The 16,410-nt window shown below is 46.4% G+C and overlaps 1 protein-coding gene across 1 annotated transcript in view; it reads right to left on the reverse strand.

Annotated features, from left to right (window-relative positions):
• radil2a (Ras association and DIL domains 2a) overlaps positions 1–15,244 on the reverse strand; it is a 34,852-nt gene extending 19,608 nt beyond the window's left edge. The window contains exons 1-7 of the mRNA XM_029650918.2: positions 14,136–15,244; positions 13,455–13,793; positions 12,981–13,216; positions 11,579–11,913; positions 4,350–5,054; positions 4,067–4,104; positions 3,085–3,379 (exon numbers count right to left, since the gene is read on the reverse strand). Of these exons, the coding sequence (XP_029506778.2) occupies positions 3,085–3,379; positions 4,067–4,104; positions 4,350–5,054; positions 11,579–11,913; positions 12,981–13,216; positions 13,455–13,793; positions 14,136–14,263 (2,076 nt within the window). The 5' untranslated portion in view covers positions 14,264–15,244. The remainder of the gene's footprint in view (positions 1–3,084; positions 3,380–4,066; positions 4,105–4,349; positions 5,055–11,578; positions 11,914–12,980; positions 13,217–13,454; positions 13,794–14,135) is intronic.
• Between the last annotated feature and the right edge of the window lie 1,166 nt (positions 15,245–16,410).

Consider the following 16,410-nt stretch of genomic DNA (forward strand, 5'->3'; position numbering starts at 1 on the left):
ACAGACAGACAGACACACTCTCTCTGGGTGAGTAGAAAGGGGAGAGGGGAAACGAGGTGACACTGAAACATGTACAGCTCTCATGTACTATTCTTTTTGCTATGACCATTGACCAATATAGGGCCCTGGCAGACCACAATCTGGTAAAAGGTTTAACATAAACAAAACCCTCGTTCTATGGTTCAACAAAATAAAGTTTAAACAGGCACATTCTTGCTTCCACCAAAAGTGAGAAGGACCCAAACAATAGGAAGCCAAGTTCTGACCATTGAGCACTCAATAAGTAAAAAATACTTTGAGTCACAGTGCAGAGATCCTGGCCTCCTCCCTTCTCCTCCTCTTCCCTCCTCCCCCTTCTCCACCCCCCTCCTCCCTCCTCTGACACAGCTCTCTGCCATTGTTTTAGTCCATGACATCACCCCTCAGCTAGCCAGGTCAGCAGGCACATATCATGACTAAGACAGACACTTCAGAGGCTCTGACAGATCATAAAGACCTGCCTGTTAAATCCCAATCACCATACATACATTCCTTCAACCACAGGTCACTAGATAGATCACTAGATAGATAGAGACCAGTTCCGCAGAGCTACAGGTGCTGGTTAGTTATTAAGCTGAGATTGTCCGAATGAAGGGAACTGGGGATCCTATTCTCCAGTACAGCATTAAAACTTGTTAGGGCCGTGGTCCCGTGGTGGGAACATCAATCAGCGGAAATGTTCAGGAGCGCCACCTATAGAGGTTGATAAAACTCAAACTTTCATTAAAATGGACATACAATGTACTGAATTAAAGCTACACTCGTTGTGAATCTATCCACCAAGTCAGATTTGTAAAATGCTTTTCGGCGAAAGCATGAGAAGCTATTATCTGATAGCATGCACCCTCAAAATACTGCAACGTCACCTAACACGACAGATTTTGCGTTAGCCGGCGCAAACCAAAACGCAGAAATAAAATATAAAACATTCATTACCTTTGACGAGCTTCTTTCTTGGCACTCCTAGATGTCCCATAAACATCATTTAGGGTCTTTTTTCGATTAAATCGGTCCATATATAGCCTAGATATAGATCTAAGAATACTGTGTGAACAACGGAAAAAAATAGCTTTTTCTAACGTAACGTCATTTTTTAAAATTAAAAAAGTTGACGATAAACTTTCACAAAACACTTCGAAATACTTTTGTAATGCAACTTTAGGTATTAGTACACGTTAATAAGCGATAAAATTCATCAGGAGGTGATGTAAATTCTATAGGTCTCCGTTGGAAAATATTGTCAAGAGAAATCTCAACCAAAACATCCGGTCGGAGACCGGAGGGAATCGGTTCCCTTGTGTCGGTTTGACCAAGAATCAAAGCCGAATCAAATGACAAGACTCTAGACATCGTGTGGAAGCTGTAGGCACTGCAACCTTGGCCTCATTTAATCCGGTTCACTTTGAACAATTCCTTGAAGTCGCGCATGGATATTTATTTCCATTTTCAGTGATCAGATTTTCATGCACTTTTCGATGAAACGCACGTTCTGTTATAGTCACAGCCGTGATTTAACCAGTTTTAGAAACGTCTGAGTGTTTTCTATCCACACATACTAATCATATGCATATACTATATTCCTGGCATGAATAGCAGGGCGCTGAAATGTTGTGCGATTTTTAACAAAAAGCTTCGAAAAGCTGCTTGAATTCTCCACTTCCCTTTAATTAAATGTCCAACTGTTTTAGAATATAAATAAAGTTAAAGTGGTAGCATGTCTGAGAAAACATACACTACATGGCTGTGGGTGTGAGCTTGAGTAGTTTGTTGACAGAAATAGGGTCATACTGGCACAAAAAAGTGTCACAATTTACCTAAGGTAAAGACTTGGCCTGTGTCTCTCACTTGACCCCAGAATGTGCAGTGAGTACCCCGCCCATCCCTCCTTGTGGTGTGTCTATGTGAAGACTGCCCCTCTGTTCCTGAGCAGGAAACAGACTTTTGGAAAAGGCCACTACTCTGCCCTGCTTCTCCACCGGACTACAGCTGCTTCCCTGACCACTGCACATCCAACCACCACCAAAACGAAGCCTGCTTTCCCCTGAGCTCCAGTGGTGACTGTCTAACTAGAGCCTGTAACTATTGGGGGAAAATGACCTTCCCCTCACCATGTAAAAATGTAAATGTACCTGTCAACAGGGAAAGTTGACAGGCATGTGTAAGATTTCTTGTATCAATGGTTTCTGCCATGAAACGGAAATCTAGGGACAGGAAGAGGTGGTATCGGAGCATTCAAAACAACAGCAGCACATACAATCCTGTTCCCTGTTCCCACCCATGCCGGTGCTCCCTCCCATCCTGGAACAGTCATCGCCAGGCACCTTCGCCATGGTAACGGGTGTTTCCAGTCAACCGTGTTATTGGGTGTCTATTGCTGGTCTCTGGGTTACTGTGGCAGTGATGGTGCTCTGTTAATGCCATAGAGTTAGTTATAGGGCCCAAACATAGGAAACTCCAGTAAACCCTGCCTGGGAGTGTCTTCCTGGGGCTCACTGTTGAACAGGATAGACCTTTTGTTGCTCTCTATAAACATTTCAAAAGACTTTGGAAATACCCTCGAAGTGGATTTACAGAATATTAAAAAGATGATAAGTAGTCCTTTATTCCACTGGAAAAGATGACACTGTCTGACACGCCTATCCTTACTGAGAGCCAGAGAGAGTGTGCATGTTTCCCCTGGCTTATTATGGCTTATTGTCTGGCATGCTACCAGCAAATGGAGAATGGTGTTCATAAGGTCTCTAGTCCTGCGTCCCGTAGTCCAAAGGCAAAAGATGGCTTTCTATTTGGGCTGTGCAAGGTTTTCTGGAGCAAATAGTCAAGGATGTTATTATTTGTGTAACATGTGCGGTATGTGTGCTAATTGTGTGTGCGAGGCACGTGTCTATGTTTGTGTGCATGTTGCATGTTGCATGCATGTAATATGTTGGTGAGTGTATCAGTGGAGGCTGGTGAGGGGAGGATGGTTCATAATGATGGTTGGAACGGAGCAAATGGAATGCCATCTACAATGTATGATTATAGTATGTGTGACTATGCACTGACCTTGGTGAGGTAATAGACAGACTGCTGGAAGGTGAACATGATGACCTCCTCCAGGACCGTCATGGCCTCCTCACTGGCAGTCCTAGTGGACCACATCTCTGACTCCGGCTCTGAGCCCTCATCCTCCTCTTCCTCCTGCCTCCAGGGCAGCAGCTGGGGAACGTCATGCTGGATGAAGTGCAGCAGCTCGATGGAGTTGGCCATCCACAGCACCAGCGGCCGCAGGCCTGGGATCAGCTCCTCTATGCTTAGCAGCTGCACATCCTCTGGCTCTTGCTGGACATCACTGAAGCTCCTGCAAGTGGAGACAAATATAGACAGGTCTGAGTTCAGTCCAACAGCCAACAAATACCCTGCACTGGGTGAATGGCACTAAAAGTGGCTTGCGAGTGACTCATAATTTACATCATGAATCTATCCCTTGGAATGAATGCTAATTTAAACCATTACATTTAATTTCCATGTGCAATTGAGTGAAATATTAAATGAAACATTAATTCTTAAAAACCCTTCCTCCTTTCTCAGCAGGCAGCTAAAGCACAGCTTTGGAATATAGTGCCCTGCAATAATGTTCCATAATATTAAATCATCGTGAGATATAATTTTGACTTCATACACATCAATGGGCAGCATATAGAGAAGTATGAACATCAAGAGATCATGACTCCTTCTCAGCTTCTTATTCTGTAAAGAAGTCACTGGGACATGTGACAATAAGAGAATGCTATATCTGTGTACTACACATCCCTCCCAGAAATTCAAGTAGCATTGTTGTTGGAATGTAGTGGAAGGCAGTAGCATCATATTCTAAGACTCCTAGCTCTACTGTATATGACTCATAGCAAACACTAAAGTTGAAAGGGGTGTTAGTGTCAGAGGCAGCAGGTTGCCACTGTTCTGCAACCTGTTGTCATCTTTGCTGTTCATTGTTAGCATTTCTGGGGCAGGCTGAGTGATTGAGGTTGGAGAGGCGGCTACTCACCTTTCTGGTTGGATCACAGCAAGCTCCTTTGTCTTCTCCTGCAAGGGGACAGAGATAAAGACGACATTGATTTCAAACCAGCAGCAAGCCTATCTAAGTGATATTCCATCCTGATGACACCTTTGATTACATTTCTTTCTTTACAGTACCCTTGAGACACACAGTATGTTGAATTCATAACCATTCAAGGTTTATTTGTGGCGTGATGATATAAAAGGTCAATCGTTTGACTGGAGAGAGTGCATTGTTTTTGTGCATAGTGGAGGTGCATTGTTTAACTCACCCACATGGTGAGCTGGATCTGACTGGCTATGCGGAGCAGCAACCTTCGGAAGTGTGTCAGCTGGAACATGGTGGCTGAGTGTTGGATGGACAGGCTCAGCAGGAAGGCAGGGGTCAGTTTGGCCTCGTCCCCATTGGGGTCCACCATGACCAGGACCTCCTGCAGGACCCTGTCCTCCTGCTCCAACTCATAGCTCAGAGATACCTCTCCACCCTCTGGGTCCTTCCACCGAGGAGGAGCCGGCTTCCTCTGGACCCTAGGGCATTTCATGGGGAGGGCGGAGCCACATGATTGACAGGAGGATGACACTCCCACTCCTCCGCCATGGGCGTGGCAGAGTTGTTTCATCCAGAGAGGGGTCTGTGGGGCCCCTGGGGCGGCGGTAGGGTCTTTAAACATGAACAGGTAGTGTCGGCCCAGACCCACCAGGTCCCCAGGGGTCAGCTCCACCTCCTCCTTCAGGAGGAAACCATTCCGGGTGACGGGGGCTCCGTGGAGGGGCTTCAGCAGGGTCAGAGTCCGCTTGGTGTCCCCCGGGAAGGAGTTGGTAGAGTCCAGGCGCCTGACACAGCAGTGCTGGGGAAGAATGTCCGGGGCAAAGAGGAGGATGTCCACCTTGAGCCTTTCCTCATCCTCTCCGTTACAGTGCTCCCTGCAGCAGCCGAAGATGGTGGTGGTGCCGCTCATCAAGTAGATGACAAAGTCCTGCAGCGTAGAGGAGGGGCAATGGAAGGTCAACCAGCAGAATCCATGAGAATGACTGCCGTATTAATTAATGAACTGGTTTCAGTTTGCAATATGCTATGATCATTAGTAACTACTCTGTATTAACTACACTGTAATTACACTGCTCCTGCCTAGTACCTAACTACAAAGTAAACACATGCACTTTGACACCACAATACAAAGTGCAAATAAAAGACCTAGGACTTTAATAGAGAAGTTGTGTAATCGTTTGGAGATTGATCAAGCAGGCGCATTAGAGGTGTGTGTTATGTGAGGACAGAACAGATCCAGGATAAGCATGTACTGGCAGTGTGGTGGAGGGACAGGAATGGAAGGGCTTAGGTGTGAAACCATAAGTCCATGTTAAATCAAATCAAAGTACACAGATTTGCAGATTTGTATTTTTTTTTTAAGAGTTTATTAGTCACATGCGCAGGGTTGCAGATGTTATCGCAGGGTACAATGAAATTCGTATGCTCTGAGCTCCAACAGTGCAGGATAGAAAAAGAGAAGTGAATTAGACCATAATAATAATAATAATGTTTTATACACATTTACAACTGTAGCAATGATAAATGTGGGGGCAGGGTAAGTATCCGTTTGGGGTGGGGGGTGGGGGTGTGAAACTGTCCATAAAAGGAGCAGCAAGGGGGAGTGAGAAGTGGATGAAACAATCACTTAAAAAAAAACAATACACACATAATCTCCCCCAAAAAAGAAAGAACGAGCAAAAAAAAAAGAAAAAACACTGAATACAAAACATTATGCTCTTTCCATGACATAGACTGACCAGGTGAATCCAGGTGAAAGCTATTATCCCTTTTGACGTAAAAATCCACTTCAATCAGTGTAGATGAAGGGAAGGAGGCAGGTTATAGAAGGATTTTTAATCCTTGAGAGAATTGAGACATGGATTGTGTATGTGTGCCATTCAGAGGGTGAATGGGCAAGACAAAAGATTGAAGTGCCTTGAACGGGATATGCTAGTAGGTCCAGGCGCACCGGTTTGTGGCAAGAACTGCAGCGCTGCTGGGTTTTTCACGCTCAAAGGTTTCCTGTGTGTATCAAGAATGGTCCACCACCCAAAGGACATCCAGCCAACTTAACACAACTGTGGGAAGCATTGGAGTCAAGATGTACCAGTATCCCTGTGGAACGCTTTCGAGACCGATGGGGTGCCAACAAAATAAGGCTGTTCTGAAGGCAAAGTATTAGGAAGGGTTCTTAATGTTTTGTACACTCAGTGTATGTGGGAACTCCTTCAAGACTGTTGGAAAAGCATTCCAGGTGAAGCTGGTTGAGAGAATGCCAGTGTGCAAAGCTGTCATCAAGGCAAAGGGTGGCTACTTTGAAGAATCTGTTTAACACTTTTTTGGTTACGATATGATTCCATATGTGTTATTTCATAGTTTTGATGTCTTCACTATTATACATACAATGTAGAAACTAGTAAAGATAAAGAAAAACCCTTGAATGAGTAGGTGTGTCCAAACGTTTGACTGGTACTGTATATATATATATATACCATTTTAGGTCCTCGGTGATGTGCACGCTGAGGAAGCTGAAGCTGATCTTCTCCACTGCAGCCCTGTTTATGTGGATGGGGGCGGGCTCTCTCTGCTGTCTCCTGTAGACCACGATCAGCTCCTTTGTTTTGTTGACGCTGAGGGAGAGGTTATTTTCCTGGCACCACTCCGCCAGGGCCGTTACCTCCTCCCTGTATGCTGTCTCATCATTGTTGGTAATCAGGCCTACCACTGTTGTGTCATCAGAAGACTTGATGACTTACATTTCAATGAAACATGGTGAAGCCCCAAAATTGCCCTCGCTAGAAGCATGTGTTTCAGACATAAGGAAGTGGATGGCTGCAAACTTTCTACTATTAAACTCGGACAAAACAGAGATGCTTGTTCTAGGTCCCAAGAAACAAAGAGATCTTCTGTTGAATCTGACAATTAATCTTAATGGTTGTACAGTCGTCTCAAATAAAACTGTGAAGGACCTCATTACTCTGGACCCTGATCTCTCTTTTGAAGAACATATCAAGACCATTTCGAGGACAGCTTTTTTCCATCTACGTAACATTGCAAAAATCAGAAACTTTCTGTCCAAAAATGATGCAGAAAAATTAATCCATGCTTTTGTCACTTCTAGGTTAGACTACTGCAATGCTCTATTTTCCGGCTACCCGGATAAAGCACTAAATAAACTTCAGTTAGTGCTAAATACGGCTGCTAGAATCCTGACTAGAACCAAAAAATTTGATCATATTACTCCAGTGCTAGCCTCTCTACACTGGCTTCCTGTCAAAGCAAGGGCTGATTTCAAGGTTTTACTGCTAACCTACAAAGCATTACATGGGCTTGCTCCTACCTATCTCTCTGATTTGGTCCTGCCGTACATACCTACACGTACGCTACGGTCAGAAGACGCAGGCCTCCTAATTGTCCCTAGAATTTCTAAGCAAACAGCTGGAGGCAGGGCTTTCTCCTATAGAGCTCCATTTTTATGGAACGGTCTGCCTACCCATGTCAGAGACGCAAACTCGGTCTCAACCTTTAAGTCTTTACTGAAGACTCATCTCTTCAGTGGGTCATATGATTGAGTGTAGTCTGGCCCAGGAGTGGGAAGGTGAACGGAAAGGCTCTGGAGCAACGAACCGCCCTTGCTGTCTCTGCCTGGCCGGTTCCCCTCTTTCCACTGGGATTCTCTGCCTCTACCCTGTTACGGGGGCTGAGTCACTGGCTTACTGGGGCTCTCTCATGCCGTCCCTGGGGGGGTGCGTCACCTGGGTGGGTTGATTCACTGTTGTGGTCAGCCTGTCTGGGTTGGCGCCCCCCCTTGGGTTGTGCCGTGGCGGAGATCTTTGTGGGCTATACTCGGCCTTGTCTCAGGATGGTAAGTTGGTGGTTGAAGATATCCCTCTAGTGGTGTGGGGGCTGTGCTTTGGCAAAGTGGGTGGGGTTATATCCTTCCTGTTTGGCCCTGTCCGGGGGTGTCCTCGGATGGGGCCACAGTGTCTCCTGACCCCTCCTGTCTCAGCCTCCAGTATTTATGCTGCAGTAGTTTATGTGTCGGGGGGCTAGGGTCAGTTTGTTATATCTGGAGTACTTCTCCTGTCCTATTCGGTGTCCTGTGTGAATCTAAGTGTGCGTTCTCTAATTCTCTCCTTCTCTCTTTCTTTCTCTCTCTCGGAGGACCTGAGCCCTAGGACCATGCCCCAGGACTACCTGACATGATGACTCCTTGCTGTCCCCAGTCCACCTGGCCATGCTGCTGCTCCAGTTTCAACTGGCCTGGGCCCTAGGACCATGTCCCAGGACTACCTGACATGATGACTCCTTGCTGTCCCCAGTCCACCTGGCCATGCTGCTGCTCCAGTTTCAACTGTTCTGCCTTACTATTATTCAACCATGCTGGTCATTTATGAACATTTGAACATCTTGGCCACGTTCTGTTATAATCTCCACCCGGCACAGCCAGAAGAGGACTGGCCACCCCACATATGCTCTCTCTAATTCTCTCTTTCTTTCTCTCTCTCTCGGAGGACCTGAGCCCTAGGACCGTGCCCCAGGACTACCTGACATGATGACTCCTTGCTGTCCCCAGTCCACCTGACTGTGCTGCTGCTCCAGTTTCAACTGTTCTGCCTTATTATTATTCGACCATGCTGGTCATTTATGAACATTTGAACATCTTGGTCATGTTCTGTTATAATCTCTACCCGGCACAGCCAGAAGAGGACTGGCCACCCCACATAGCCTGGTTCCTCTCTAGGTTTCTTCCTAGGTTTTGGCCTTTCTAGGGAGTTTTTCCTAGCCACCGTGCTTTTACACCTGCATTGTTTGCTGTTTGGGGTTTTAGGCTGGGTTTCTGTACAGCACTTTGAGATATCAGCTGATGTACGAAGGGCTATATAAATCAATTTGATTTGATTTGCTGATTGAGTTGGAGAAGTGTGTGGCCACGCAGTCATGGGTGAACAGGGAGTACAGGAGTGGACTGAGTACCCCTGTGGGGACCCTCTGTTGAGGATCAGTGTGGGGGAGGTCATGACCTTCTAATCTGTCATCTGTCCCAAGTCTATTAAAGGCAATGTATGGTTGATCTGAAAATGTAGTCGGAGGCTCCATATGGAGGGTGTGTCGCAATTGCTGAGCCTCCGGAGGCATGCAGGGGCCAAATCAAGCTCCGTACCGCATCGCACCTCTCAGATTTTGTAACAATGCGGAGGGCTCCTTATAGCTCCACATTGACATGATTCGTTGACGGTAGGTGGGGGCGGTACGTCATGTATAACCACAAACTCACTTCCTTGACAACTTCCTTCACTATAACCCTGCTCTTCTCCGCTAAGCGCAAGTATGAAAGCCCTGACGTCTGCGGAGGCTGCATCGCAGTAAATGCTGTACGGCCACTTCAGACATCGGATTGACCAAGCAGAGCCTTTCAGGCAGGTCATGATACTGTATCATCCCAGCTAGCATGGAAGCCAATCAGCCGCTGAGCAGTGTGTTTGAGCACATACACTTAACTAACTAAATGGTTAAATGGTATTTATTTTCCTGCACATGATGTCTGGCAGAATAGATCAAACTGTCTAGGAAGGGAGTTAATAGCTGTGAGTCAATGTGAATTGTGACTACACTGACCTGCACTTGAACAACAACACTTACAAGGAAATCAAATCCACTACAGCTCTCATGGTTCACAGGTGATTAAGTTCAGGAAAATCTGGTCTGGAAACACAAAGACACTTTCGAAATAACTAGTCAAGCCTGAGAAAAACTATTTCATTTATGGAGCTGGAACTTTTCTATTCCATAGGACTGACATATGAGTGACTTATTGTTGTCGAGTGGCCAGACCAGGGGCGGGCTCAGTACTTCCCTCAGTATCTGGCACACCCCACCCAGTGTCCTGCACACTCAGCAGTCTCCACAATGAGGATCAAACAACAGAGAGCAGCAGCATTTCCTGTTTCTAGGAATGAGCCTGGCTCTCTGGCTCTCTGGCCCTCTGGCTCTCTGGCCCTCTGGCTCTCTGGCCCTCTGGCTCTCTGGCTCTCTGGCCCTCTGGCCCTCTGGCCCTCTGGCTCTCTGGCCCTCTGGCTCTCTGGCCCTCTGGCCCTCTGGCTCTCTGGCCCTCTGGCTCTCTGGCTCTCTGGCCCTCTGGCTCTCTGGCCCTCTGGCCCTCTGGCTCTCTGGCCCTCTGGCCCTCTGGCTCTCTGGCTCTCTGGCCCTCTGGCTCTCTGGCCCCCTGGCCCTCTGGCTCTCTGCTTAGGCCACAGCCTGCCACTCTCACTCTGGTTTTGCATTGAAATATCCAGAATGTTTTATAAAGGAATACAAGTGCAGAAAAAAATCTGTCACCCACAGAATCTCTTTTTGAAAGGAATATATATATATATATTTGTTGAATGTGCAGCTTTTGTGCCTAAATGTGCATGTGTGTTCTGGCATGCACGAGCCTGTGTGCAAATGTCTAGGCTAGGCATGTGTATGTGTGTTCTGGCATGCACGAGCCTGTGTGCAAATGTGTAAGCTAGGCATGTGTATGTGACCATCCACTGAGTTTGTTTAGACATTACAGTGTTCCTTCTGCTCTATTCTCTAATACTATGTACCTTTCATCAGGGCTATCGCCACCTCCACTGTAGAGCCAGCAGGGCTGAGCTGAACTGTGATTGTGAACACAGTGTTCCTTATCTATTCAACGAGCCCTGACGACAGACAACACATCCCAGTGTGGGAACTCTACTGCTGGACCAGGGCCAGCTCCGTCTTCCCGCCTCTCCAGTACATGACCCAGGCTGGCCCACTCAGTGTGTGGACACGAGGATCACCTGTCCACAACATGCCGGTCTACTCCGACTCTGCTTGAGCTTGTGGCTCTGAGTCCAATACTCTGATCCCATTGTATAATCCAGCAGCAAGACTCAGTCTCTCGCTGTCCCTGTTATAGCATCCTCACTGCAGCTAAAGCCCTCTGCTCTCTGCTCCTCTCTCTCACTGTCTCTCTCTGTTTCTGGGGATTTTAACCTCAGGTCTTAACCTAAGAGGTTCAGTGGAAGCCTCTATAGTGTAGTGGAGTACACTTGTTTACGCCTCGGTGTCTCTGATAAGCCTTTCGTCACAGTGTTTCTGCCACCCTGCCAAGAGACACTTGAGAACCTTGAAAGGTCTTCAATGGAGCAGCCATCCGGCTCAACCAATTACAGCTGCTGCTATCTGGCTGCCCAGGCCCTCTGTGAAGGATTTCAGCATGACATCTCTCTGTCGCAGCCAGACACATTCTCCAACCGTACAAACCTATTCTGAGCCTAACTATTCAAGAAAAGACTGACTCGTATATAACAAATTGACTCCAGCTGTGTAAACTGAAGCCAATCCTTTCATTAAAGTTACTCATCATTTAAGTGAATCAATAATCCGATAGACAAACAAATGCATCTGGGTTTAATGCATAACAGTGGCAACAGCTTCACTTCCCAGTTTTCCTACCTGTCTGTAGCTGTATCCCTGCAGTAGCAGGAAGTAGGGGAAGTCAAAGGGCGGGTGGATGGAGTACTGGGTGGTGTTGTCGTCACTGCTCTCCGTCTCCTCCTTCTCCATGCCCAGACGCAGGGCCTCCTTGTCGGCCTCGGCCTCCGGGTCCTCCCTGATGAGCTGGGCCTTCTGCTGGGCCCGCACGACCTCCTTCTCCATGGCAGACAGGTCCATCTCACTGAGACTCCTCCACATCCCCAGACCCTCCACATCCTCACCACTGCCGTCCACGAACAGAGAGGTGACCCGCGAACGGCCCTTCTGGAGCTTACGAGCCTGGGCGTTGATACCTGGGGCAGAGAGGAGCACGGGAGAGAGGGAGGATGAGACTAGATGCAGAGAAGTGATTATTAATCATGTATTCATAGTTTATTACAAAATCATTGATTGTGTCCTGATATAGTCACTGTAACATAAACTTTATCATCTATGCATAAACTGAAACTTCACAGTATGCTAAACACTCAATAAACTATTAGTGGAGATCTTCCATCAAATCATTCCAGTCCATCACACACCAACATATCATAATGTTTACTGAGTTGGCTCTCAGTCAAACCAAACATAGAAGGGGAAGGAGAGGAAATCTGGAGGTGTAGTGAGAGGTGTTGTCCTCTATCTGATATCAACAGGCGTTCCTGGCTGTTGGGCTGATGTACCGCAACATAAACACTATTCAGCTCATTTGGAGCCATTAAGCACCATGGAATGTCCAGAGAGCTCAGCTTCACACCCAGCTAACAGCTCCTGCTCCCAGGCCTTATCAGCTGTGGAAGTGGGCGTTCTTCCACATTGTTCTGCCACACTGTGTCAGGGGGGCTGGTCAGGCCTGCAGAGGGGGCAACTTCCCCCAGCTTCCCCCAATCAGAGTGGAGCAAAGAGAGTGGAGGGTGAGGTGGGGTTGTGGGGTTTGATGAAAACTGAAAATCACAACAAACGCACGCCAAAGTCAACAAGACCACACAGTGTCCAGTGTGCAGGAAGCAAGATCTGATGGAAAGAATAACATGTGGAGCGGTGGACACATTCAGGTCCCAGTGGAAAAAGCTGATCCAGCCACAGCCAGTTCCCTGCCCTGGGGGCTTCAGAGGGACCTGTTGGGACCCTGTCGTCAATCCCAGATAAGAGAGCTGACCTTGTCTACCCCTCACTGCAGCTTCTGTTTTTCTCTGACCTCTCACTTGCCTGCCATCTCCCCTGCTCTGTCTCATGATAAGCTGGACAATGGATTATATTACCCTACAGTTAGTGACAGAGATAGGAGATCCAATGCCACCCCAACAGAGACAGAATGATGACCTGGGCTTTAGGTTGTTGTTAGTGGGGTCACTGAGCTGCACCTGTGTGGTTGACGTACCTGCAGTGACGGTGTCGGTCTCTTTAGCAGTGTGTTCCTCTACGCTCACTCTCTTCTGGATCTCAAAGCGTCTGGAGAAGCCTTCTTTGGGTTTCCATAGCGACTGCAGCATGAGGGGCTTCTCGTGGTCACCCACGACCCGAAAGCACTCTGTCTTCCATTGGTGGTCTGCTCCGGTCTGGCCAATCACGTCGCACAGCACATATCGACTGGGATCCTCTTTCTCCAGACAGTATCTAAGCAACAATAAAAGAGGTTCAGTCAGAATACCATGATAAGATCTAATTCCCCCTGAAATAAAACAGCTTTGAAATCATTTGGGTAAAATATCAATGGTTCACACCATATTAGGATGAGCAGTATTGCAGTCCATGCCATTCAGCCTTGAGCAATGTTCCCTTTCTGAGTGCCTGTTAGCACTAAAGCTAATGCTAACAACTCACATTATGCCAGTGGGCATCCCTAACCCCTCACCTCTCCAGGGCCTCTTTGACAAGTTCCTTGGCACTGGAGCGAGTCGTGGCCAGCACACTCTTGTAGTTGGTTCCCTGGCAGATGTCGCTGCCAAAGATCCTTAGGATACCTGGGGCAGACATCTGACTGGACAGCTCAGCAGGGTCATCTGCAGCCTGCAGGTCCCCCGCCATGCTCCTGCCACCTGGGACATGCCCCTGTCCACTGTCGCCCCGCAGGAGGGGGCTCCGGTCGAACACCTTCGACAGTCTGTTGTTGTGGCGGCGGATTTTGTTCTTGGCTGGCTGCCTCACGCCTGTACTCTCTGCTGAATGGGTGGTGCCATCCGAGGTGTTGGACCTGAGAGAGGGAGAAATGGATGGGTAGATGGAGAGACAGAGAGAGAGAGAGAGAGAGAGAGAGAGAGAGAGAGAGAGAGAGAGAGAGAGGAGAAATAAGAGACAGAGACATAGATAGTGACAGCGTGAAACAGAGAGAGCATGGCATGTGTAAATGAAAGTGAGAGTTCAAAAGAGGGCACAAAATTAATGGGTAATTAATAAGAGGACAGTATTTCGAGCACCTCTACAAATAAATTATATTTCTATTGAAGGCCATACCTCCATTTGAATATACAAAATCCCAGGCAGCTAGAAATCCTATTCTGCAAAGTAGACACATTGGATATAAATAATGACTTACTGCAGGGATCCATTGCTTGGATTCCTCCCCAGCTTTGCCAGGCTCTTCTTCGGCGAGCGGATCAATAGGCCCACTGGAAAGTTGAGGGCTTGCTTGGATACATGACTACTTCGTTCCTCCGAAATCATCACGACTTAGTTCAGATGTAGGCTATATTATAGGTCAAAGTGCTCCCTAGAAAGCACGGTAAGGCACTATTCTCAAAATAAACTATTTGTGACAAATATACTCAGTCCATTGTGGTATTTGACACTGGAATCCACACTTTCTCGTGGTGATGAAACCAACTAGGAATTTGTCAGTTCAGGCAGTTTGTAAACTAACTCTGACCAGTTTTCGTAAAGAAGCACGTCGTGGAGAAAAGTTATTCTCGTCCAGTGGCATTAGACATCAGGCATCTTCCAAAATACACTCGCTTTCAAATTACAGTTATATTCCGAATTTCCAACTCAACAATATCAGGAAACAAAATACGACTGTAATCCGTTCGATACAATTGTTGCTAAATTGTTTTCATGAACAGAAGTTAGTTGGTCAGAATCAGATACAATGTATCCACGTTCGGGACAGCTACACGAGCGCTAGTTTTAAAAAAATTAAAAAATCTAAAAATAAATACATCCAATGTGAATTACTTCTAATAAATGATCAATTTCAGATACTTATTAACTAGATTATGTGTTATTCGAAGCACCCTGCGATTCTTGACCTGTCTGCTCCATGCCATCTCTCCTTATCCCGTTAGGCGCATTCAACAGTTCAGTGCCCAACACTGGTTGTCTGGTAGAATGCAACCTGTTTGAAAAGTGGTGCTGGAGTTACTACCCTGACGTCATTGCTCATTTCGCGCATGGAAGAGTTGTGGGGAGGGATTTGAAAATGCGATGAACTGAGTAAAGGAGCACGAATAGAGCTAGCTATAGGACACATCTTTGTATCTGTGCCATTATAACGTCTGGGACAGCATGGGCAGCTCAATTGAGGCCATCTCCATTTTAAAGTAGTACATTGTCTTCTTCTTCTTCATTGGCTGATTCCTCCCAACTCATAGGAATTCCTACCCAGTTGACTACTTTAAAATGGTGGAAGCCCTCAATGGCAATGTCCATGTTAAAATGGGTTATATCCATGAGGAGTCATCTATCTTTCTGGATGGGCGCACCCATATGGAAAGTATCAAACACATCAAACATATGTAAACCACATGTTTTACCTGTTCCATATATTCCATTCCAGCCAGTACAATGACCCTGTCCTCCTATAGCTCATCCCACCAGCCTCCTCTGCCGTACATGTACCGCATCAACTCAGATGATCAACTCAGCATTCTTGCTCTATGCTAAGGGCCCCATCTAGTGGCTAAAATAATTACATGCCCAGAAAGTGTCTGACACTGGTGTCACACCCACACAATCACACATGCACGTGCACGCGTGCACACACACACACACACGCACACACACAAACACTCAATACGCCGCTGGTTGGTCGCAAACGGATGTGAGTGAGTGTGGAACCTGCATCTATAGATGAGGTTTGGCTGGTTTGCTGACATAGTTAGGCTGGGGATTCAGGCCAAACAGTGTTGAGTCTATTGCAAAATCCCAATGAAATCTTCCTCCTTGTAAGAACCACTCATGTAAAGTATTCAGTGATGGAAAGAGTACCCAAATGTCATTCTTGAGTAAAAGTAAAGATACAAAAAAAAACCACTAAGCATTCTAGCTAAGCATTCATGTAAAGTATGCTGGTATTTTAAATGATTTTTTTGTTCCCTTTTTTGTTCCCTTTTTGTTCCCGTTTCATAAAATGAGTTTGGCATTTCCGTAGAATGCTGTAGATTTGGTTCAAGTAAGAATATGTATTATCAGTACAAACAAACATTTTTAAAGAAAATATTACATTTCCCATATAATGGATATATTGCCCATCATAGAAGCTTTGGACGAACCTGCAGGGACCATAGTGTAATTATGTTGTTACTGCAGAGTGATAAAAAATGCATTATAAACTGGGTAGTTCGAGCCCTGGATGCTGATTGGCTGACAACTGTGGTATTTCACGGGTATGGCAAAACATTTATTTTTACTGCTCTAATTACATTGGTAACCAGTTTATAATAGCATTAAGGCACCTCTGGGATTTGTGGTATATGGCCAATATACCATAGCTAAGGGCTGTATCCAGGCACTCTGCATAGCGTCGTGCTTAAGAACTACCCTTAGCCGTGGTATATTGGCCACATATAAACCAAAAGCTCTGTAAATAAATGGGA

The sequence above is a fragment of the Oncorhynchus nerka genome, linkage group LG26 (assembly GCF_034236695.1).
Source record: "Oncorhynchus nerka isolate Pitt River linkage group LG26, Oner_Uvic_2.0, whole genome shotgun sequence".
Classification (NCBI taxonomy): domain Eukaryota; kingdom Metazoa; phylum Chordata; class Actinopteri; order Salmoniformes; family Salmonidae; genus Oncorhynchus; species Oncorhynchus nerka.